At 41.2% G+C, this 24,088-nt stretch overlaps 1 protein-coding gene across 4 annotated transcripts in view; it reads right to left on the reverse strand.

Moving 5' to 3' along the window:
• The window catches only part of DAPL1 (death associated protein like 1), a 48,181-nt gene that overhangs the window by 12,845 nt on the left and 11,248 nt on the right, over window positions 1-24,088 (reverse strand). Inside the window, exons 3-4 of one of the 4 annotated variants that reach the window (XM_058694772.1) lie at window positions 21,664-21,724; window positions 12,963-13,241 (exon numbers count right to left, since the gene is read on the reverse strand). In XM_058694772.1, the coding sequence (XP_058550755.1) occupies window positions 13,125-13,241; window positions 21,664-21,724 (178 nt within the window). In that variant the 3' untranslated portion in view covers window positions 12,963-13,124. Of the gene's footprint in view, window positions 1-12,962; window positions 13,242-16,548; window positions 16,751-16,976; window positions 17,040-21,663; window positions 21,725-24,088 lie in introns of those variants that run through there. The other 3 variants (XM_058694778.1, XM_058694783.1, XM_058694762.1) reach the window with 3 other exon arrangements.

Below are 24,088 nucleotides of genomic sequence, written 5' to 3' on the forward strand. Positions count from 1 at the left end.
CCAAAGCGGGGCGTAGATTCATGACCCTGAGCTCAAGACCTGAGCTGACAGCTAACAGCTTGGAGCCTGGAACCTGCTTCAGATCCTATGTCTTTCTCTCTCTCTATCCCTTCCTTCCACCTCCAAGTTTGCTCTCTCTCTCTCTCTGAAAAATAAATAATAAACATTAAAAATATGTACTTATTAACTATTTGATTTTTGTCTTCTATGAAATGCCAGTATAACTTTTGTTCATTTTTCTATTAGGTTGTCACTTTAAAAAATGAATTTGAAGGAATTCTTTATATAATAAGTAGACTAGAAATATTTTTTCTAGTCTTTATTTGTTTGTGGGGTCTATAGAAGCTGTTTGCTTTGTATCAATTCTGTAACACTTTTATTTATGATGTCTGGATCATATCATATATGGGGAAATTTTTCCATGTTTAAAGCTACTCTCAACTCCAGAATTTAATTAATCCTTTGCTGATAGACATGTCAGTTGTTTCAAATTTTGCATGTTGAACCCTCTTGTACATATCTCTTTGCTTTTAAAGAATCTTGTAATCTTGTATATTTTTTCCTCTTATTGAGGATTTTTATAAGTTTTTTTGGTAAGACTTGTTTCTGTAAGATAAATTTCTAGAAGCTGGATCAAAGGATAGTCTTATTTCAAATTTTATGTATCTGTGCTCTTGGAATTCACATCCATCAGACTATTTTGGTACCCTGTTCTATCAGGTATTCTCTCTCCTACATACATCTTTGGCATCTCTCAATCTATGGGCTCTTTCTTTTCAGCTTACGAGTATGCTCCGGACTCATACTTTCCTAGAAACAAAGGCAAAATAAAACAAAATAAATTCTCTTGAGTGTGCATTTTTTTTCTAGTTGCCATCACATCTCTTTTCTTCTTCGTCAACCTGTTGAAAGGGTGGTCCATGCTTTCTTATTGTGCATTAGTGCTGTCCACTGCCATCTGTATCCTACCCCTTGTACTCCACTGATGTTGCTGTGGAAAGGACACCTAGGGACCTCCAGATGGTTTCCCAACTTCATCTACTGGCCACTCGCTCCTCCCTGTTACTCACTAGTTTCTGCCTCCATGACACCAGCTCTTTCCTGTACTCACCTTCCTGGTCAGACTTTTTCCCCATCTCCTTTGGGTTCCAAGTGCCAATTCTCACTCCCTTAACTTTGGTGTTCCCACTGCTTTGTTCTTGATCCAGTGTTCTTCTCTCCATACATGTCCACCCCATTGATTATATGTCTGTACTCACACTTAATGTAATGCCAACCACACATGTAGGCTGAATGATGTCCCCTAATTATCTCCAGGTCCTAATCTTTGGAGCCTGTGAATGTTTCCTTATTTGTCAAAAGGGATTTTGCACATGTGAATAAGTTAAAGCTCTTAAAATGCGGACATTATCCTGGATTATCCGGGTGGACCCAATGTAATTACTAGTGTCCTTATAAAAGGGAAGCAGGGGGAGACTTGACTATCGAAGAAGCAAGCATTATTTTACAATGCTGGCTTTGAAGATGAACAAAGGGCAGTGAGCCAAGGAATGTAGTTGGTTTCTAGAAGCAGGAAAAGGTAGGGAAAGTTCTCCTCCAGAGCCTCCAGAAAGAACCAGCCCTACTGATACCTTGACTTTTGGCCCAATGAGATGGATTTTAGACCTCTGACCTTAGAACTGTAAGAGAATAAATCTGTATTGTGTTAAGCCACCAAGTTTGTAGTAATTTGTTATAGCAGCCTCAGGATAAATACAATGCCCAAATCTGTATCTCTAATACTAGAACTCTCCTCTGATCATCAAAGTCATAGCTGTGTCTGCTTGCTATCATCAAATTCAACATGACCCAAACAGAAGTTATCACCTCCCTCTTCTACCTAGGTTTCCCTGTTTCATTTAATGGAACCACCACTCCCTGAGTCACACAAGTCAGAACCCAAGTGTCTCCCTGGTCTTCTCTCATCCACAGTCTTAGTCATCAAGCCCTGCAGTGTTTTTTCAAATATGCCTCCTCTTCTCCATTCCTATAGCCTTTTGCCCATGGATTGATCCCCTCCTCAAATCCATTCTTCATGTCAAAGCCAAGATGAGCCTTCTAAAAGGCAAACCTGCCTAAACTCCTTCCTTTAACAGCTGCCCAGAGTCAAGTCCCAGCTCTGTGGCAGACCATACAGGGCCCTCCCCTCCCTCTTAGTCACATCTGTGAACACCTTGAACTCCACTGACACTGAGCTGTTTGCCATTTCCCCATCTATACTAGGTAGTTTCATGTTTTCATGAAACTTCATGACCTGCACCCCTGCTGCCCCCATCCTTCTTTTTCTGGTCAGCAGTTACTTGTCTTTGTAACTTTGCTAATTTTCTCTAATGAGGCAGGGCTAAGTGTCCTTCCTTTGTTCTCCTATAGCATTTTGTGAGTGCATATTACAGCACAGCAGTTTCTACATGAAAGAGGCATTATCTGTATGCATCTTGCAGCCAGGACCAATGTCTTATCCATTTTTTAAAGCTCAGTGGTTTGTACAAGACCTGGTAAGTGTCTGTTGAACTGAACTAAATTGTACTGCAGACAGAAAAAAAATATTCCATTCGCTTATAATATTTAAAAAATTTGGAAACTTCTCTTTTATAAGCTTAATCTCCTCTGAAAGTTCTGGGCTATAGCCATGTAGAGCAAAAAACAAAAACACAAAACAAACACTGTCTGAAAATTCCCAGAGAGAGGCATTTAAAAAAAGAACAATGCACATGTAAGTAAACTCTGTGGTCAACCCATCTTCTCAGTGTTCTTTCAAGAAACATATTTAAAATTTTATTGTTCCTCGATGTTCAAAACTTGTCAGCATATTTAAGAAAATGTCTAGGTATTTTGAATTTGATCTTTGACAATCCCAGAAGTTGACTTTTCTAGTCAGCTGTGAAATATAAATGCAAAGCACATATAATTTAACCCACAGCCAAATTTTAGGGTTGGGCATACATTCTGTGTAAATAAAGGAAGTAGGTATTATATCCATTTCTTTATAAAGATCATATCTTAAAGTGATAGAATGGGGAGATCTACATGATATACTGCTAGGTGACCAAAGCAAAGTGCAGAATGGTGTGTACAGCACGGCCCATTTTCTGTAAGGAAAGGAGGAATAATATATACTCATATCTGCATAATTAATCACTGGAAGGGGGCGCTTGTATGGCTCAGTTAGTTAAGCATCCAACTTCAGTTCAGGTCATGCTCTCACAACTCTTGAGTTCAAGCCCCACCTCGGGCTCTGTGCTGACAACTCGGAGCCCAGAGCCTGCTTCGGATTCTGTGTCTCCCTCTCTCTCTGCCCCTCCCCAGCTCAAGCTCTGTCTCTCTCTCTCCCCCTCAGAAATAAAGAAACATTAAAAAAATTTTTTAAAAATCACTGGAAAGATAAATCCGAAACTTAGAAATGTAATTATCTGCAGGTGTGAGAGGTAGCTAAGTGGATGGTGATGCGGCAGGAGTGACATTTCTCAGTGTCTACCTTTTCCAAGTGTTCAGATTTTTCAATCATATAAATGCATAATCTATTTAAAATAACTGTAAAAAATAATTGTAAACAAATAAAATAATATCAGATGTAAGCCAGTAATATTCCCAGTGTGATATGCTACCATTTGAGAAGCAGTAGTGTATTCTTAGATTCTGGCCTAGAGCCTTTTTTACTTTCAACACTTGATTTAGAAATAATATCAAATTAAAAAAATAAAAACAGCACAAAGAAGATCTGTGCACCATTTACCAGGTTAACCTATTATTAGCATTTTATCCCATATGAGTGCACTCTATCTATCCATGAACTCCTAATTTAGTGTTTGAACCATCTAAGCTCATGATCCTCTACCTCTAAGTATTTCAGCATGTGTTTGTATCGGATATAACCACAGTACGGTTATCAGGTTCGTGAATTGGCAGTGATATCATGTGAACCAGAGAGTCTTCTTGGGGAAACAAATGTTTCCTAAACCTAAGACTCATCTTAACTTTTACGTTGTACCAAAAGGTCATTGGGCAATCTACTGTCACAGGTGAGGAGTGAAATTAAGTATATCACGGTGGAGCTCATCAAACACTTCAGACAGTGTCCATCAGTCAGTCTCAGACCTTGTATTTCCTCCTCTCTTTGGTATATAGCAAGCCATTCATTTCTAAAAGCCTGAAGCTTCCCCCAAGTCTTAAATAAAAAAGTTCTACGTGCTCCCATTACAGTTCAGTAATGGGATTAGAAGAAGATTTCTCAATTACACATTGTTTAAAAGTAATTTAAAAATATATAAATGTCACCTGTTTCAAACTTGTTTGTTTGCATCCATCTGCAACAGTGATAAATGTGATCAGGTTCTGGATTTGCCTTTTTTTGTCTCTGACTTTGTTGCTGAGTTTGGTCCTGTCAGAGAAAGAAGAAATATGGATGCAGAGGTAAGCCTGAGAGGTCTACAGAAGGAAGGGAGGCTGGTCTTGCCCCCCAGGACTATGTTGAAGACCTCAAGTCTCGTACAGCTAGTTCAGTCTACTTAGAGGTAGTGCTTTGCAACCCAAGGTCTAGGTGGTTTTTTTTTTGTTTTTTGTTTTTTGTTTTTTTAATTACAGAAGCATTCCATAAACATTAATGTCAAACATCATGTTTCAGGTAAATAACATTGAAGAATGATTCTTTCATTAATACAATCCTTGTGAAGACGTGGATAGTGGTAAGGAGGTGACCTTCCTGAGTGGGATGCATGCCAGGCTATGCTGGGTTTTGTGACTTAGTTTTGGGGAGGGTTCTTTCCTCCTACCCCCTATTCCCTTACTACCTTTGGACCCCCCAGTTCCTATCCACAAGACCTGACATTCCTGGGTCACTGCAGTAGAGGGATGTATTTATGCCATCATTTAACCAATCTTTGTGGATGGAAATATGGATTTTTCTTTACAAAAGTTTTTTTTTGGCCTATTGTTATGTACACAACACCTTGATAAAAAACCTTGTGTTTATATATATGTTAACTTGTTCTATGGTTTTTACAGAATAAATTTCTAAAAGTGGGGGTGTTGGATCAAAGAAGTATGTCTCTATTTTTGACTTTTGATACCTCCTACCAAACTGTCTTCCAGAAAGTATGCAACAATTTACAGTCCCACTAACAGTGTATGAGAATATGGTGTCCTACTCTTAGGACCCACCCGGTCTCTGGAAGATTGCAGTTAAACATTGGCTGGGTGTCTGGGTTTATATCCTACTTATGTAATACATTAATTTCGCTCTTCAGTAAATGATGTAATCTAGCTAAATATTTCCTTTTCCCTCCAAGGGAAATGATAATAATACCTTCTCACAGGGCTGTTGTGGAAATAAATGAGATACTGACACCTGTTACTGCTTCTAGCTCCAGTCCAAGCCCCAAGAATAGCTTTTCAGGTGCCTTGTCTAGTCTGAGGCTGGGGGTCAAGCCAGACCCCAACACTGGGGACAGTGAGCTAGGATGGGGCCTTGGGAGGGAGCTAGAATATAAAAACAGTGCCAACCTTTATCACCTTCTTTATGTGTGTCATGACACATGACTGATGTTTCAATATCTAGTTTTCTGTTGTTTATTATTTTTTTTGGTAACATTTTCTGAGGTAATGTGTATATCATACAATTCACCTACTTAAGTGTACAACTCAATGGGGTTTAGTATTTTCAGAGGTATGCAACCATAAATACAATCAATTTTAGAATATTTTCATCACTCCAAAAACAAACCCCACAGTCTTTAGCTGCCACCACCAAATATCTGCATCCCTCCACTTACCCCAGCCCTAGGCAACCCCTAGTCAACTTTCTGTGTCTATAGGTTTGCCTAATCTGGACATTTCATATAAATGGAATTATACAATATGCGGTCCTTTGTGACTGGCTTCTTTCATTTATAATGTTTTCAGGATTCATCCATGTTGACAAATAATATCCCACTGTATGGATATACTATATCTTGTTTACTCATTCATCAGTTGATGGACATTTGGGTGGTTTTCAACTTTTTGTTATTACAAATGATGCTGCTATAAACATTTGTATACATGTTTCTGTATGGACATGTTTTTACTTCTTGGGTATCTATAATAAATAATATTGTAATGGATATCTTGGCAGAAAAGACTAGGGAAAAATTACCATGTCAAAAGAAAAGCATGAATAAGGGTCTGGGGGTGTTTGGGGCTTAACCTCTCTGGACAATACATTCAGAATCTGTAAAATGGGTTGTTGTAAATATTAGAGGTTAGATATAACAGAACACCCTTGGCACACAGTAAAATCTCAGAAAATGATAGTTACTATTGTACAGCCACCAAACCTTGAAGTAAAAGCCCTCTTGGTCCTAGCCTCTGCATCAGTCCATCCTGTCAAGATTATCAGATTTCCCTGGTTTTTCATTTTTATGACCTTGTATTTTGTTTTGTCAGTCTTGGCATAAGCCTTCAGTAACTGCCAGATTGATACCGTCTGAGGAAACTAAAGCTGGGCTCTGGCCAAAAGTCAGCTGTTCCCTTTCAACCTTCACATCTGACCTCTAGCTGAATTCTCCTTGTTGCTAACTTCTTTCCCTCCACCCCCACTGCAGGCTCTGCTCTTATACCCCTCAGGTCCTCAGGAACTAAGGATTGCTGTGCAAACCTGAGGAGCAAAATGCAGCTTGTGTGAGATGATGGTCCACAGGCCAAATCCAACCCACAGGCTGGAACTGTTTGGTTTGCACAGTGTACAATCACAAAAAATTCACCTAATACATAAAAACCAGGAGATCTCACACAAAACTATTCCAGGCTGTTTTTGAAAGAAATCAGGTGTGTCAGTATGGGGCCCTCATCCTTGCTCGGAAAAAACAGACTGACTTGTTCTACCTCAGATCCTTCCTTTGGTGCACTTCAGGGCTACCCGGAAGTGAAGTGACCAGTCTGTGGAGGAACGGCAAAGACCATTGTCTGCCACTTTCCTATGTGACCATGGCGCCATCCCTCCTCTCCCACTTCTTCCCCATTGTCGTTTATCCCCGCTAAGCCCCTGGCATGTTTTGTGATTTCATACCAGTCTAGACTTTATTTTCCACTTTGTTGAGTATTCGTTATGTTGTGGAAACTTTCCTACGAAAGTCTCCCACTCTATGCTTGTAAAGATAGCGGCATCTTATTCTCAACGTCTACCTTCTTTCCTTTGTAAAATATCGTGAGCGCCTTATTTCACTGTTCAGCTCACTGCACCTCTTTAGTGTCTGCCGTCGAAAACAGTGGTTTGCTCAGTTCTTAAAAGCCTGGTGGAGCTAGACACCATGTCTGCCAGGGCCAGGATGGCTCTCTTGCTTCCAGATCTGGCTCACTTAGAACCACTTGACCCATGATGTCTGCTGTCGGATCACTTGTTTCTTCCATCAGCCATGGCAAAGTGCATTGCTCAATCTTTCCTTGCACTTAATATGTCTGGTTAAACCCTTCCATTATCTCCAGGCTCTCTTTTGGTACCGGATTCTGCCCGTTTTAATCTTGCAACAATCCTCTCTCTTTTCACAGACCTTCGATTTTTGAAGGGAGTGTTTTTGTTCTTGCGTGACCTGATTCTGCTCTTAACCCCATTCTGTTACATCCGTTCTTTGATTTCACTGTTTCGGCCCCAGTGTCTTCACCTTGGTTTTATCTGTCTGTGCTGTCTCTTAAATGCTTCTGTGGCAATATCTATTTTATTCTTGGAAGCCTTTGCCTATATTCCTTTGGAAAACTCTCTTTATGTCATTGAAAAAAAAGTTCATTATTCTGTAATCTTTGAAGGGGAGAATGTCTTTGGCTCTTCACTCCTTTTCCTAATTCCCTATATTTTAAGAAATTAATTTCGGGGCCCCTGTGTGGCTCAGTCAGTTAAGCGGCAGACTTCGGCTCAGATCATGATCTCACAGTTTGTGGATTCGAGCCCCGCGTCAGGCTCTGTGCTGACAGCTCAGAGCCTGGAGCCTGCTTCGGATTTGATGTCTCCCTCTCTCTCTCTCTGGCCCTCCAGAGTGCTCGCACTCTGTCTCTGTCTCTCTCTCAGAAATAAAGATTAAAAAAAAAAATTTAAAAGAAACTAATTTCAATCTCTGCCACCACATGAATAGAAAGAATAACTTGTGTCTTTTAAACAAAACCCTGAAAATTGGAACTCGAATGGCTTTTCCCCTATTGAGGGATTTGATTAGTCCCAAACCAGTCCTTTCACATAGATTTCTGTCTTCAAATTCAGGTCTATTTTAAAGTCAGAATTATATCCAGATTCTCTCTGTTTGGGGATCTCTAAGCTTCAGCTCCAGCCTGTGATCTCACGGGGTCATGGAGGATAGCTCTAGATTTGGGATTAAGAGATTTCCAGAGAAATTCCTCCACTTACACTATTACACCCTGGGAATCTCTTAACTTCTCTGAGGCTCATGTTTGTCATCTGCAAAGTGGGGTAGTGACAGCTATCATCTTGTGAATTTTGTGAAGATTTCATGAAATCCTGTATGCAAAAGCAGGTTCAAAATTCTGTCTGTATTATGTATTTTTACTTGGAGCTCTGCTCACCCTAATTTCATGTGTTTGTCTTTCAGTCCTTCAACATTTCCTTTGGAAGTTCTCTGCTTTTTCTTTTGGCTTATTTTTCTTGGCTCAGGTTCTCTGTCACTTCACCCTTTATAATTAATTAATTAATTAATTAATCACTCAGAACATTTTTGGATGAAAATGTTGATATCCTGATAATTGATGTCAGACTTATTGGAAACAGGGAGATTATTTGGGGGGTAAGGTGACTCCCTGGGGTTGTGTTTTCCAGGGGTCAAGACAACACGAGAAATACTAATTGCTGATGTGGAACTGAACAGAAATTAGGAGGCGGGGAAGAGCAGAAAAATGAGGATGGGGGTGAGAGAGGGGAAGCCATCAGCAAGATGGTGGGAGAAATAGGGGCCTGCCGGGGCTACGATGAGCAGTGAACAAAATCCTGGGTTGGGGGGAATGGGTAGTGGAAGGACATACACATAAAATCTGGGATAGCTCATATTCTGCTGCAGGTTGTCTGGTTGCTGTGATGTAAACTCTGCTAAATCTTTGATATGTTTATTACCCTCTGGAGTAGGCTTTTGGGAAATCACAGAAAAGGGCCAAAATGAGATCAGGGTGGTGGGACTCAGGGACACCAAATTCGTTGGAAATCAGAGGTGATTCCTGGAGATTCACAGACATTGTGGAAGGGCTTTGAACATCCACTAGGGGTAGGCTGGGGTTTGAGCTCATCTGATGTATTTGAAGGGGGCAGTGACTCCAGCTGACATCCCGACATGCACTTGAAAACGTAATACATACCGCAAAATCAGCCATACCCACCTTGGACTTGGGTTCCATCTAAAGAAAGCCTATCACCCCATTAGTCCTCTGAGTAACCTCAGAACTAGCTATTTGTTAGGGTTTTCTATATTCTTTTCCTCAACAAGAACTCTTTTACCCCAGTGGTTTCTTCCTGTACCTTTTGTTTTCTCCCACTAACTTTATGTTTACCCGTTTCTTTTCTTCAACCTGAAGACCACCTTCATTTTCTACCTCCCTTTCTGAGGTTCTGCCTCTCACTGCCTCCTCAAATTTCACAGCTGTCATTTCTGTGGGCACGACTGGCTCAGCTGTGTGTGTGTGTGTGTGTGTGTGTGTGTGTTTGCACTTGTTTCTGGCTCTTGTAGCTCACACAGCAATACCAGTCTTCTTTCATAGTGAAAGATTCTTGGATTGTTTATGTAACACTCTCTTTTGCTCCACAATATTTGTAAAATTTTGTTTACAGGGAGAGAGGGAGAGGGAGAGAGAGAGAGAACACACGAGTGTTTATCTTTTGGAGATAGCATGCTGAAGTATTTATAGATGAAATTATGCTTGGGATTTGCTCTAAAATAATCCAGAAGGAGAGAGGAAGAAGGAGAAGTCGGGGGCTGGGTGCTATAGATTCAACAAGATTGGCCATATTGTTGAAGCTTTGTGATGAGTACCTGAGGGTTCAGTATGATATTCACACAACTCTTGTGTATGTTTGAAAATTTCCATAATAAAAACCTTAACTAAAGACTGTTTATTCAAGATCTGCATGTGGGTTAGTGATCTCCCTAGCCAACACATTTTTTCTTTACTGTGTAAGACCTCCTCCTCAGCATGCCCCCCATTCTCACCAAGCCATTTCTAAACTCGCTCTGCATGTTGATCTGTTGGCATGCCTGTTCCCCTTTGGTCTAGGGTCTTGTGGTAGGCAGGGGCCACTTTGTACTCATCTTTGTGTCCCAGTGCCTCAGACAGCGTGCTGAACTGAACTGAAATGAGCTAAAGAAGAGTGTCCGCCAGCAAATCCCCAGCCTCGTACCTCCTGACACAGTCCTCCACCATTGTCACGGTTTTTGCTGGGCCTGTGAACATATCACAGGGGCTTCCAGTGAGTGTAACCACAGCACATCCATGCAGGGCTTACTCCTCAGGAGGGGGAGGGAACAGCCACTTTGGCTTTCAACATGTACAGCCATATCGCCACAAAGCAATCTGATTGGACTGGCCCTTTTCCTATTACACATTCTCTGAGATAATTTCAATTCCTTTCAGATCTGAAGTTCACATCAAACTTTCCCCTTTCTATAATTCGGTGATTTGAGTGACTGCAGTTGTGGGCCTAAATTATTGCTGGGGTCCTTACTGCATAACCTCCCTTTGAGCAGCATCTCTTCTCTTGCAATACATCTTCCAATCTAGAGGGAGAGACTAGTACCCTTCTTCTCTTCTTCCTTCCTTTGGGTGGTTGGCCCTCCTATCACCTGCAGGAGAGGCAAGTCTAGTGGTCCTGCCATCTGAGCTTCTCATTTCCTATATCACCCTCCTCTGTTTACTCCTCACTTCCATCTGACCCCAAATCTTCAGATTTTCCTTTAATTCCTATTCGAGGCTCATTTTATAGCACTTCTTATAGTTCTCCTGCTACTATGGTTTTAGAAGCTTCCAGAACCGTCATCCTGGTACCACCTTGCTCTCACTACTCTTGAAATAGCTTATTACAAACCTCAGTGCCCATTTTGTCTTCTTCCCAGTGTGTGCCACTGGTAAAGTTAAACTGGGGGTGGGGTGGGGGTCAGGTGTTATTACACCCATTTGACAAGGATCAGAAAGGGTAAGTGGCTTGTTTAAGGTTTAAGAACTAGTAAGGGTCAGAAGTAGAATCCTAGTCTCCTAATCTCCTAGTCTAGTGTTCCAGCTGGTATCTACTATCCTCTTTACACTTTGCTACTGTCTCTCTGGGGATTCATGGCTGACCTTGAACTTCTGTACATTTATAAGAACAAGTGCACCTCACAACACTTAAATATTCCAGCAAGGAGTATTTCTGACAATGGTCTCAGAGGACCAGGAACTGAGCTAAGCCAAAGTGAGGTGGTTAGGACTAACTGTCTTATTGATTCATACTGGCATTGGCTGAAGTTTCAATATTGTCTCAGACAATTTTCTTTTTCCTGAAAAAGAGCCAAACAATGCTGGGGGTGGGGGGTCATGCATCAGCATGACCACTGGGCTTCAGCCAAGTGCTTTTGGAGTTCCAGGAATCAGAGATAGGCATGGCCACCTGGTCACTCCCCAAGGGTTATCAACCTATAATGTGATGGACTCGAGTACTGACCACTTTTTTGGGTCAAGACAAGTGTTGATTGTTGGATAGCATTATTATTTAAAAAATTTTTTTTAATGTTCATTTATTTTTTTTTTTAATTTTTTTTTTCAACGTTTTTAATTTATTTTTGGGACAGAGAGAGACAGAGCATGAACGGGGGAGGGGCAGAGAGAGAGGGAGACACAGAACCGGAAACAGGCTCCAGGCTCCGAGCCATCAGCCCAGAGCCTGACGCGGGGCTCGAACTCACGGACCGCGAGATCGTGACCTGGCTGAAGTCGGACGCTTAACCGACTGTGCCACCCAGGCGCCCCAATGTTCATTTATTTTTAAGAGAGACAGAACATAAGTGGGGGAGGAAGAGAGAGAGAGGGAGACACAGAGTGTGAGCTGTCAGCACAGAACCCAACGCAGGGCTCGAATTCATGTGCGGTGAGATCATGACCTGAGCCAAAGTCTGATGCTTAACTGACTGAGCCACCCAGGTGCCCCAGATAATATTATTAATTAGAGGTGCAGAATAGAACTGTGACAGATAACCTTTGTGAAAAAAGAACCTGGTTGTCCCTACTATCACCTGAAGACAGCCTTGGCTATTCACACGTGAGTATATGGGGTGGGGGAGAGGGGGAGAGGGGGAGAGAGAGAGAGAGGGGGAGAGAGAGAGAGAGAGAGAGAGCTGTGGAGGGTAGGAGAGCTAGAGCAGGGTTAGCTATGGCAATACTTTCCCTCCTACTCCTACCTCCAATTAAAATCAACATCTATACCCCAACCACAATGCCCTGTAGCGTTGTGACCCCCTAGGTTCTACAGATGAACTTTGTGGCCAGCACTGAGCAAATATCCAATGGAAACTCTAATTCTACCTTCCACCCTTGATTGCTTTGCAGAGGAGAGTATGTTTGTAACAAATCTAAAATTTTCATTTTCCCTCACCAAGCCTTCAAAACAAACTAAGTATTTATGCGGGGAACTGGAAATGACATTTTACCTCAAAGGAAAACTTGAGGATCTTAAGATAAACATATGGAGAAGACTCACTCCTCATGTTTGCATAGAGTATTGGCCTTTATACAGCCTTTATACTCATTTGTCCTTTAGGAAGAACTCACTGTGGGTGGAACAGCTCAGGGTCAGCATCAAGGAGAGAAAGACTTATCCTGAGAGGTGGAGTGGAATAGTCAAGTATTCTGGATTCTCCACTCATTCAACAGAATTACATGTGTAAACTTCAGTGGGCTCCTGACCTGCATCAAAAGGAGGCCCAGGAAGGCACTGGATTTATAACTTTGGATGCTTTATTATCTGAAGTAAAAAGATACAAAAGCTGTTTTATTTACCAAGCAAGTGCACTAGACCTATGGAAAGTTTTGGTCCTTTTGCTAAGCTGTCGGATGTTTGAGGCAGTTGGCCAGACGGCTGTGTTTTACGTCCCAGCTTAACATTTCCGAGGCTGCTGAATAATGTGGATCCTTTTCAGTGGAGTGACCTTCTCCAGAGCAGGTCTGGGTTTTTGATGTGCCATATGCACTGCTGCTGGAAATTTATGGCTGAGCTAGAGGTGAGAAAGAAAGAAAAAATAAGCGTACTGGACCTTTTTTGGTCATGAAGTATGAGTAGCAGAGAACAATACGGTTTGGTCAGGGGAACCTCACAGTTTTTGGTTACTTCTTTAGTATCTCTTTTCCTAAACCACCTGCAGCTCTGGGCTCATATGTGTATATGTTCACCTGGGTTTTCTCTCATTAGCTGGCTCCTGATTTTGAAAATTATAAATAATAGTATATACAAGATAACATATAGAAGATACATGTGCATTTATATGTATGTTTTGAAGTGACATCTGTACAGGTAGAAAGGGTTGATCACATCTCATTGGTCCTACAAGATTAGCAAGGATTCTGGCACTAGTATGTATATATGGATCACTATTTTCCAAGGAGGCTATGGGGACACTGGGGAAGGTCCTGTAGGGGAGGAACACCTCCATTGTCAAAAGAGCAGAAATAAGGAGCCTCTGAAAGAAGTTAGGAAGAGTTAGGGTCAGTTAGTATGTTGAAGCATGTGAAATGGCTGTATTTGTAGGTAAAAATGGTCCAGTATTGGCTATTTCACATGGTCCAATCTCTACAGCCTGGTAAATGGAAAGCTGAAGAGTGATTACCAGCTTCAGGTAACAAAAGTTCTCATTAGTCATCCCACGGAAGACATCTATGAGGAAAAGGGCTTACGTGGCTTTCAGGGGACACAGACACTTTTGACAATAAGAGGAATTTCACATGGAACCAAGAGACCTTAGGGAATTTACACTAAGGACAGCTTAAGATGGAAAAGACGCCCAATGCGGTGAGCAATTCAGACATAGTTTTCTCAGGAAGAGAATTTTGACCCAGTGACCTTTTGGGTCCATTCCAGTTCTTGGTGTCTAAGCTGATGGATAAAATAGAAAAATACCTAATAAGGACGCTTGCCTTAGCCAGCAAGGAAGGGATGCCTCAGCTCATGAGGAATTTAACTTATCACTGTAGAATTTAGATGCCCTTGCCCTGACACTCAAGTTAAATAAATAAAGGGGGAGATAAACTGCGCATGACCCCAGGCATCACATTGTTTATAGTTTGTTTGGGCTCTTCTAAGCCAGGGAAAACATATGTGCCTTATATCTCCTCTCAAATATCCCTGAGCTCTGGGCACACAGAGTTCCCCTTCATGTGAAACTTGACTCCAGAAAGTCCTTTCTTCTTAGTCTTAAAAAATTAAACAGGCTGGAAAAGTATACACTGATGTGTTAACAATGGTTATCTTTGAGGAATTATAGGGCAATTCCCAGTCATTTGCTTTACTTTGCCTATCAGTATTTTTTTTTTTAATTTTCCTTTTACAATGAGCAGACAGAAGTAATATAATAATTAAACCCAAGGATGGTCTCTGCTGGCATTCCAGCAGGAAGGAAGACACATAATTGAGATATTGGTCATAAATGTTGCTTTAGAATCCCAAAAAAGAGCCAGTGACTTTTTTTTTTTGTCAGATCAATTATCATTGGGCCACATGACAGGCATTTTATAGTGTGGTCAGGGCAGAGTGTTTTGTTTTGTTTTTCTTTCAACATTAGAACCAAAAGGAAACTTCAGAGGCCACCAATGTTAGTAGTTTTCTTCCAGATAACTACTGGAAGTACTGGGTGTGTTTAGTGTTGACTAAAACAGATCAACCACATTCAAGAGATTACAGGTAGGACAACAATTTGGCAAGGTACTTAAAGTCAAACATAAGGTGAAGGCGTGAGAAAGGAAACAAGTTAATTCTTACCTAACAGAAATGTGGGCAAGTAACCAAGGTGAGACAGGGCAAGATGGCAAGTCGAGACTGAGGAGATGAAGCCCCAGAGTTGACTGTTGCTCTGCAGGCATGAGAGTGACCCCTGTGGGGGTGGGACAGGAGGGGACTGGTGGCACTAACTCGTTACCTGATCATCTTCAGGCTTATCTCCATACTTTAGAGGTTGCATTTTTTTTTTCTCATCACTTAAAAAATTGTGGTAAACTACGCAGAACAAAATTTACTATTTCAGCCATTTTTAAGTGTACACTTCAGTGGCATCGGATACATTTGCACGGCTGTGCAACCATCCCTACCATTCATCTTCAGAACTTCTTCATCACATCAAACTGAAGCTCTGTATCCTTTAGACAAGAACTCCTCACTCCCTCCTCCCCACTGCCAGCCTCCAGCAACCACCATTCTACCTTCTGTCTCTATGAATTCTGACTACTTCAGGTGTCGCAGAGAAGTGGACTCAGGCAATATATTTGTCCTTTTGTTCTGGCTTATTTCATTTAGCATAATGTCTTCAAGGGTTACCCCTGTTGTGATATGTGTCAGAATCCCTTTCCTTTTTAAGACTGAATAATATCCCACTGACTGTGTATGTACCACAATTTGTTTATCTTTTCATTTGGATAGGCCCATAGGATAATAGACATTTGGGTTGCTTCCACCTTTTAACTATCATGAATAACGCTGCTATAAACACTGGTGTACAAACATCTATTCAAATCCCTGCTTTTAATTATTTGGGGTATATCCCACAAGTGGAATTGCTGGATCATGTGATAATTGTATGTTTAATTTTTTGAGGAACTGCCATATTGTTTTTTTATGGTGGCTGTACCATTTAACGTTTCCACCAGTAATGCACAAGGGTTAGGGGTTACATTTTAACTAAGGCATTTAACGGAGATAGATCCTAAAAGTTCCGCTCAACTGCTTTTTAGGAGGGGCTTGTTGCAGATCAGAATGAATGGGAGACTGTCCCTGGGGCCTGTTGGCCATCTGGGAACTGATCTGGGAAAGTTTAGGGGGAAAATATTGACAGGATTGAGAAGGAAGTGGAAATAATTCTGGCAAAGACCATAGGCTTAGGGAAGTTGCCCATAATTATTAAATTACAGATGTACAGGTTTGGGGGAGTAGCAAGACTGTATAGCAACTCTTGAATATACAACAAGAGAATCAAGTTCTCTCCTACGCCCCACTCCCTCAATCAGGAACAGGAACACCTTAATGTAGAAGGACTTGGGGATTGTCAGTGGAGAGTCTATAAAGAGTCTTCCATCAGAACTGATCAGACTGTAAATAAAATGGTCAAGTTCCAAACGCCCTAATTTTTTTCCTGTAAATTTTGTATCAAGGGCAATAGGAAGATTTTATTTTCAAACTGGAACTAGAAATAAGTAGGAATATCTTTCCAGAGTACAACCTACAACCAGCTGTCTTTCAGGCTGGCATCTGAACTTTGGGGAAGCTTTGGAATTTTCATCTTAGTTTTTTAAAAAAGATAGGGTTTCTAAAGAGAAAGGTGTTTCTTGCCAGATTTATTAGGATAAGAGAATCCAGGGTAGCCCCAGAAGAGAAAGAATTTAAGGCCAGTATATGTAAAAGGATTCTGCCTTGCTGTGACTCCATCATAGAAGGGACAACACACTGAACTTGAAAAGCAGATCAATAGAAACTACTCCATTGAGAATTTACCTTCATCTTGGGTAGTTGTGACCTCAGAACCTATAGTTTTAGTTTCAGAGAAAACACAAAAGAAGTATGATAAAAATCTTCATGACTGGAGCTAGGAGAGAAATTCTATATGCAAGAAAATCAGCGGCAGGTTTTGTTTTAGAGCCTGAAGTTAGGTAGTGTTAGCAGACTGGAGCTCTTCCATTCATCTTTCCAGGGTGTTAACTTCCAACTTGAATGTTGGCACTTTGATTTCCACACCCCGTTAAGCAAAATGCTTAAAACAAAACATTCAGCTCCAGTCAATGAAATTCAAGGATACTCCTACAGCGATGTTAATCTACAGAACAGGAGAAACCTTTTTAGATTTGCAGATGCCTTTGATAGTTTCCACTCCCCCAGGATCCCATTTCACATACATCTCACTAACTTTGGCAATGGTGACACATCTGGCAACTTGAAAAGTGGCCCCAACTTTAACTAGGTTTCAACATTCCATCCCCCTCCACACCATAACCCAACCTTGTTACTCGTGCTTTAACTGGATACTTTCATGTCCAGAGAAGCTTCACAACTATTGCCAAATTTAACTTCCATAACTGTCTAAAGAATTATATTTGGCAGTATCATTCTCTCTCATTCCTTGCCTTAAAAAAAAAAAAAAGATTAAATGAGCAACCATAAATCTCAGAGGAGCTACATGACTTCTAAAAGTTCAAACAGCCTTTAAGGAGTTGATGGAACTTGGTCTGAGACCGGTTCTCCCAGATTTTTAGTTTAGAGAGCTTTTGGGGTTACAAAACCCCTTTTCACGAATCAAAACCACACTCAGATACCACCTCACGCCAGTCAGAGTAGCTAAAATCAGGAGACTATAGATGCTGGAGAGGATGTGGAGAAACGGGAACCCTCTTGCACTGTTGGTGGGAATGCAAACTGGTGCAGCCACTCTGGAAAAGTGTGGAGCTTCCTCAAAAAACTAAAAATTGACCTACCCTATGACCCAGCAGTAGCACTGCTAGGAATTTACCCAAGGGATACAGGAGTGCTGATGCATAGGGGCAATTGTACCCCAATGTTTATAGCAGCACTCTCAACAATAGCTAAATTATGGAAAGAACCTAAATGTCCATCAACTGATGAATGGATAAAGAAATTGTGGTTTAAATACACAATGGAGTACTACGTGGCAATGCGAAAGAATGAGATATGGCCTTTTGTAGCAACGTGGATGGAACTGGAGAGTGTGATGCTAAGTGAAATAAGCCATACAGAGAAAGACAGATACCATATGTTTTCACTCTTATGTGGATCCTGAAAAACTTGACAGAAACCCATGGGGGAGGGGAAGGAAAAAAAAAAGAGGTTATAGTGGGAGAGAGCCAAAGCATAAGAGACTCTTGAAAACTGAGAACAAACTGAGGGTTGATGGGGGGGTGGGAGGGAGGGAAGTGTAGGTGATGGGCATTGAGGAGGGCATCTTTTGGGATGATCACTGGGTGTTGTATGGAAACCAATTTGACAATAAATTTCATATATTAAAAAAAATAAAAAACAAAAAAACAAAAGAAAACAAAAAAAAGCAAAACCCCTTTTCTGCAGGAATATCATGTTGTATGACCTGTCACCAGGCAATATGAATTCTCTCATCATGTAGAGCTGGAAGAGGCAGGAAGGGCTGACTGGAGAGGTAGGGAGGGAAGGAAAAAAGTAGTGGGAGAGAGGTCTGTGTGCAGGGAGGAGTTGGAAATAGTGGAAGAGGAAAATTTTAGGCTGCTTGCCACTTAGATTCATACAATTCCAAGCTTTGGGGGATTGTTTTTCAATCTCCCAAATCTCAAAACCTAGGTTGATTTTAAAGTGGGTCATCCAGAGATGAATAACATATGGATAGAAATTTCTTACCATGTTTCAGTGGTTGATGAGATCCTATGAATAGGACTGCCCTCTTTCTGTCTTAGACTTTTAAATTCTTGCATTGGTATGAGAATTAACATGGGTTCTTGAAACTAGACATACTTCTAGTTGAGTGCATGAATGAATGTTACTAAAATGCGGAAGATATGACCCTCATTTCTGCTACTGTATTTCTTCTGGCTAATTGTGTATTGTTGGGTCTTCATGACAATACATATTATGAGGGGAATCATAATGCATGTGAAAATTCATCAGCAGATACCTATACTTACATCCTAATTTTTATATGAGGCTATAGGGTTTATGCATTTTTCATTAAAAAATTAAGGTATAACTTATCTACAGTAAAATATACCCTTTTAGTGTACAGTTCCATGACTTTCCATAAGTATGTATAGTCTATGACCAAAATCAAGAGACAGAACCCTCAACCCCCAAATTCCCTCCTGTCCCTTTGTGGTCAACTGCTCCTCTCATCCCCAGCTCCTAACAACCACTGATCTCAGCAGATCTAGTTTTCTAAAAGGCATTGGTCTTTCCACTCCAAGTTGACCTTTCTTATAAAATCTTATTATGCTTCAAGCTGAACTATGGATTCAGGGAGGATTTTTCTTCGTGGTAAGAAAACACATGGGTCCCTCTAACTACCATATTCAAGATAGTCATACACAGGGATCTTGGACTTGATTTTGTTGCTGGCCTCTTATCCTTTGCCTGGGATTCTGAGTGATGTCCTGTAGGATACCTGCTTAGGGATAGAAGCTAACACTTATGAGGGCTAATTGCATCTGGCTTTGCTGTACTTTGCATATAACTTCATTTTCTTCTCACAGGATCTCAAGGAAGCGCATAGTATGAACCACATTCCCATTTACAGATGGAGAAACTAAGGCACAGAAAAGGGAAGAAATCTCCCAAGGACACATAGCTAGTGAGTGACAGAGGCAGCAGGAGACCCATTTGATGTCTTGTGTCAGACCTGTTCTACCCAGTAACCTATACAGTCTTAGCCACAGTCCTATGACAGTAAACATTGAACTTAGTATTAAAGGTGTTTTTTTTTTTTAAATAGGTATAGTTGCTGTTAAAACAGCACATCAGCTCAATGTTTTCTTATGATTTACGAATACAACTTGTTATTACTTTTGTTGATTTTTATTTTGTTTTCTTTTTTGTTTACCTTTCATTTATTTATTTTGAGAGAGACAGAAACCTTGCAAGTGGGGGAGGGGCAGAGAGGGAGTGAGAGAGAGAATCCCAAGCAGGCTCTGCCCTGTCAGTGTAGAGCCCGATGTCAGGCTCAAACCCACGAAACCATGAGATCATGACCTGAGCCGAAACCAAGAGTCAGATGCTTAACCGACTGAGCCACCCAGGCGCCCCTTGATTTTTCTTTTAATCTGTGAAATAAGGAAGTAATATTTTTAATGGAAAGGAAAAGAACTCTTGTCTGTAATAGACATAAGCACATATGTCTATAAAAAGCAATTTAGACTCTGGCACTGTTACCTAATATAGTATAGCATCATCAACCTAGCATAGCATAATCAACCTCTATTGACCACTCTCTTTAAACATTTTATTTGGGGTTAACATATATTCTAGGAGAATGTGTCCATTCCATCCAGTTCCACTTACAAGTGTGGACCTGCTCTGGTCCCTCAGGAAGAGGCAGATAGTGGGCAGGTGCAAGAGAATGTGAGACGCAGAAGTAGGCAGGTTGTGTTGCCCTGGCAGGGCACCATCCATCCCTGCCCTTCTTCTAAAGCTAGGAAGGCAAAGAGTTGCTTATGACCTCACCTCAAATCAATTTGTAGGAGAACCAAGCCCCCCACCTTAGAAGGCTTTGTAGCTGTAGCCTATAATCAAGATCGTGCCTTGTCCTGGGGCACCAGGTTGGCTCAGTTGGTACAGCCTGTGACTCTTGATCGTGAGTTTGAGCTGCATGTTGGGTGTAGAGATTACAAAAAAAAAAAAAAGATCTTGCCATGTACCATCTGCCTTATTACACCCCATGGACTTCATACACACACCTTTTTATTTCGCTGTCATAAAACCAGTGCTACTAACCAGAACAGAGTACAAACAGATTACTAGGTGCCAGGCACTGTTCTAAGAACTTCATATGTAGAAACTCCTCTGTTTCACACAACAGCCCTATGAAGTATATACTCTTCCTTGCCTCCATTTTACAAATGACTTCTCTAAGGCACAGGGTAAGTAATTTGGTCAAGGTCAAATCGACCTTGGTAGTGGAGAAGTCACTTCCAAATGGGGGCCCTAGAGGCCTAGCTGCTCAGTTTATGCTCCAGTCTTTTCCAGATCCCTGATTTTGACGGCAATAGCTAGTCTTCCTTCTATAAATTGTGCAATCCTGTCCCTTCAATTAATGTGAAAGCAGCAGAAAGAGTGGTTATTCACAGGCTTAAATGCAAGTATCTGCCTTCTGGAAGTAGAATAAGGACCTTCACTTCATTCACCTACAAAATGTAAAAACAAACTAGTAAATCCAAACCAAACCCCTGTCGATCTGGTAAGAGTTTTCTGAGTTTCTGGAGGTACTTAGAAGAAATACAAAACATAGAAACAAAAATGGCAATGGCCAACCACCTTCACAAAAAAATTTTACTGGATAAACCCAGTGCCTAATCTTCCTCCAGCCCTTAGCCATGCAACCCTCCACCACCCGCCTTCACTTGAAATCAAATATTTCCTTATGGAGGGGAGAAAGATCAAAAACTTCTGAATTTCTATTACATAAGCTGCTTTTTTACAAAAACATGGCAGAGTAAAACTGTGCCAATTTGGCATCATGATGCTTGCCTCATTTTCTATCTTATCTTTGAACATTAGGAATTTGGGAGAAACAACTTTTCTCACCAAAACCTCTTTGTGTTCCTTGGACCGAGAGCAGATTCTCTCATAGGACATCAGATCTCTGAGCTGGGTAGAGGCTCAGTGGTCAGTGCTCATTCACCCATGCAGACTGGTGTGGTGGATAAATACTGACTGGGCACATCCTGTGAGGGGCCTCACCCGTGACTCACCTTCTCCAGTGTGTCGTTCAGGGTATCCATTGCCTGCAGTTTGGCAATATTTGCAATGGCGCTGTAAAGATGAGACAAAATTTCATATAGGATGGGAAAACTTTCTTGCTAAGGAGGCTAAATGATTTATACAAGGGGCTATCTACTTGGTCTTTAAGTCTTTACACTTGCTTGGTAATATCTAGAAGGCAAAAAATTCTGCTTCTGTGTGCCCATGTGCTACAAAAACCTTTGTAGGTCAAATTATTCTTACTAGTGTATTTAATTTTTTTTAATGTTTATTTATTTTTGAGAGCGGGGGCAGAGAGAGAGGGAGGCCCAGAATCCGAAGCAGGCTCCAGGCTCTGAGCTGTCAGCACAGAGCCTGACATGGGGCTCGAACTCACGGACTGTGAGATCATGGCCTGAGCTGAAGTCGGATGCTTAACCGACTGAACCACCCAGGTGCCCTTTTATTAGTGTATTTTTGTTTTATCTTTACATTGAAGTATATAGCCTGGTGAATATTCACAACTAGTTAAACCAGCTGCCCCTGAGGATAACTGTTTCCCTGACTTGTAGCCCTGTAGATTAGTTCTGAGTGTTTCTGTACTTTATACAATGAATCACACAGCAAATACTCCTTTGTGTCCGGCTTCTTTTTCTCAGGCCAATTTATTTTGTCGGAGAGCATCAGTTAGGGCTCAGCCTGCAGTACAATTTCTTGATGGATACTGTACTTGGCATTTTTTTTTCTGGATGTTTTGTGTTGGTTAGAAGTTATTAGGAAATGGACATAGATCGATGATGCTCAGAAATTTATTTTCTATGATACATTTTGCAAAAGCCATTCTCCAAGATGTAAAGAGGGATGCCTGTCCATGAAAATGAGGCCCTCGTATCTCATGCATACACTCACAAAGCGATGACAACAGCAGAGGTGAATTTAGGGTGGAGCTAATGAAGCTTCAGCTTCAGGCCTCCCCCTGAACAGGCTCCTTCTCCCTCAGGAGGGTTCCTAGCCATTCATAGATATAATGTTTTACTATTTTTCTTTAAAATGGCTCCCAAATCCTACACATATCAGGCCTCACATACCTGTATCTGTTGCTGGTGAATAGGGCAAGAGAGAGTGAGCTACTTCTTGCTGTTTATGTTTTGAAGTGGTCCCATTCTCATCTTTTAATGACTCTTAGGCAACAATTGAGTTTTTTAAGAGGGTTCCAATCTCCACTTTATTACTCTCTAGTCAACCCTTCCCACATCATTCAGCTGACGACACAATTAAGCCCCCATTTTCTGAAGTGTAGAGAAATAAATGACTTGTCCACTGGCTGCCAATTGGATCATATATCTAAGCAAACACTTTTTTATTTTATTTTTTGTGAGAGAGATAGAGACAGTGTGAGCAGGGGAGGGGCAGAGGGAAAGGGAGAGGGAGAATCTCAAGTAGGTCCCATGCCCAGTGTGGAGCCTGACACGGGGCTCGATCTCAAGACAGTAAGATCACAACCTGAGCTGAAATCCGAATCGGTTGCTCAACCACCTGAGCCACCCAGGTGCCCCTAAGCCATGACTTTTTAGTTGTTCCTGAGCCCCTGGCCCAGGCATGTTAACCAGATCACAATAAACAGGGCTTATGCCTGAATCAGGTTTTAGTTACAGAATAAAGCCAGCTTTCAATTTCAAGTGATTTTTCTATTCTAAGAACTGTCCTAGATGTTGGGTCCGGAGATGAATAAAATGTGACCCCCACTGTTGAGGATTTATAGCATTGGCTTTCATTATGTGATAGTTATTTTCTGATAGCAGAAGAAACAAAAACGTACTGGTAACGGGGCAAATGAGCCTTTCATTTTAAAGTGGCACAAATCCTCAAAAAAATTCTTTCCCAGAAATTGGGAAGAAAACTTCAAAAGTGATTTAAAGATGGGCACCTGGGAGGCTCAGTAGGTCAAGCATTCAACTCTTGATTTTGGCTCAGGTCACGATCTCACGGTTGTGATACTGAGCCCCAAGTCAGGTTCTGCGCTGGGTGTGGGGCCTGCCTGAGAGTCTCTCTCTTCCTCTGCCCCTCCCCCACTCATTCTCTCTTAAAAAAATAAAGTGAATTAAAGATAATTTTACATGAAACAGCCACAGAAATTACACAGTCTATTTCCCTCTGCATTCTCTTTCTGGGACTACTACCATTATAATTCTTTAGGATACATCTTGAATGTCCTCCAATTGATTTCTTTTTGAATCACTTATTGAGTCATCTATGGAAACCATCTTGAAATTGTCCCTGAAGTGCCCTCATTACCTACTTGGAGGAGCCAGTTTTGCAGGTCTCTTTCTTTTGGAACACATTTTCTTTAACCACAGTACACAGTGGTTAGGCCATTTGCACGCCTGACCAGCCCACAGCTCTCTGCTTAGCTCTGGGAATTGTGCCTTCTGTCAA

Source organism: Neofelis nebulosa, chromosome 2 (genome assembly GCF_028018385.1).
Source record: "Neofelis nebulosa isolate mNeoNeb1 chromosome 2, mNeoNeb1.pri, whole genome shotgun sequence".
NCBI classification, from domain to species: Eukaryota; Metazoa; Chordata; class Mammalia; order Carnivora; family Felidae; genus Neofelis; species Neofelis nebulosa.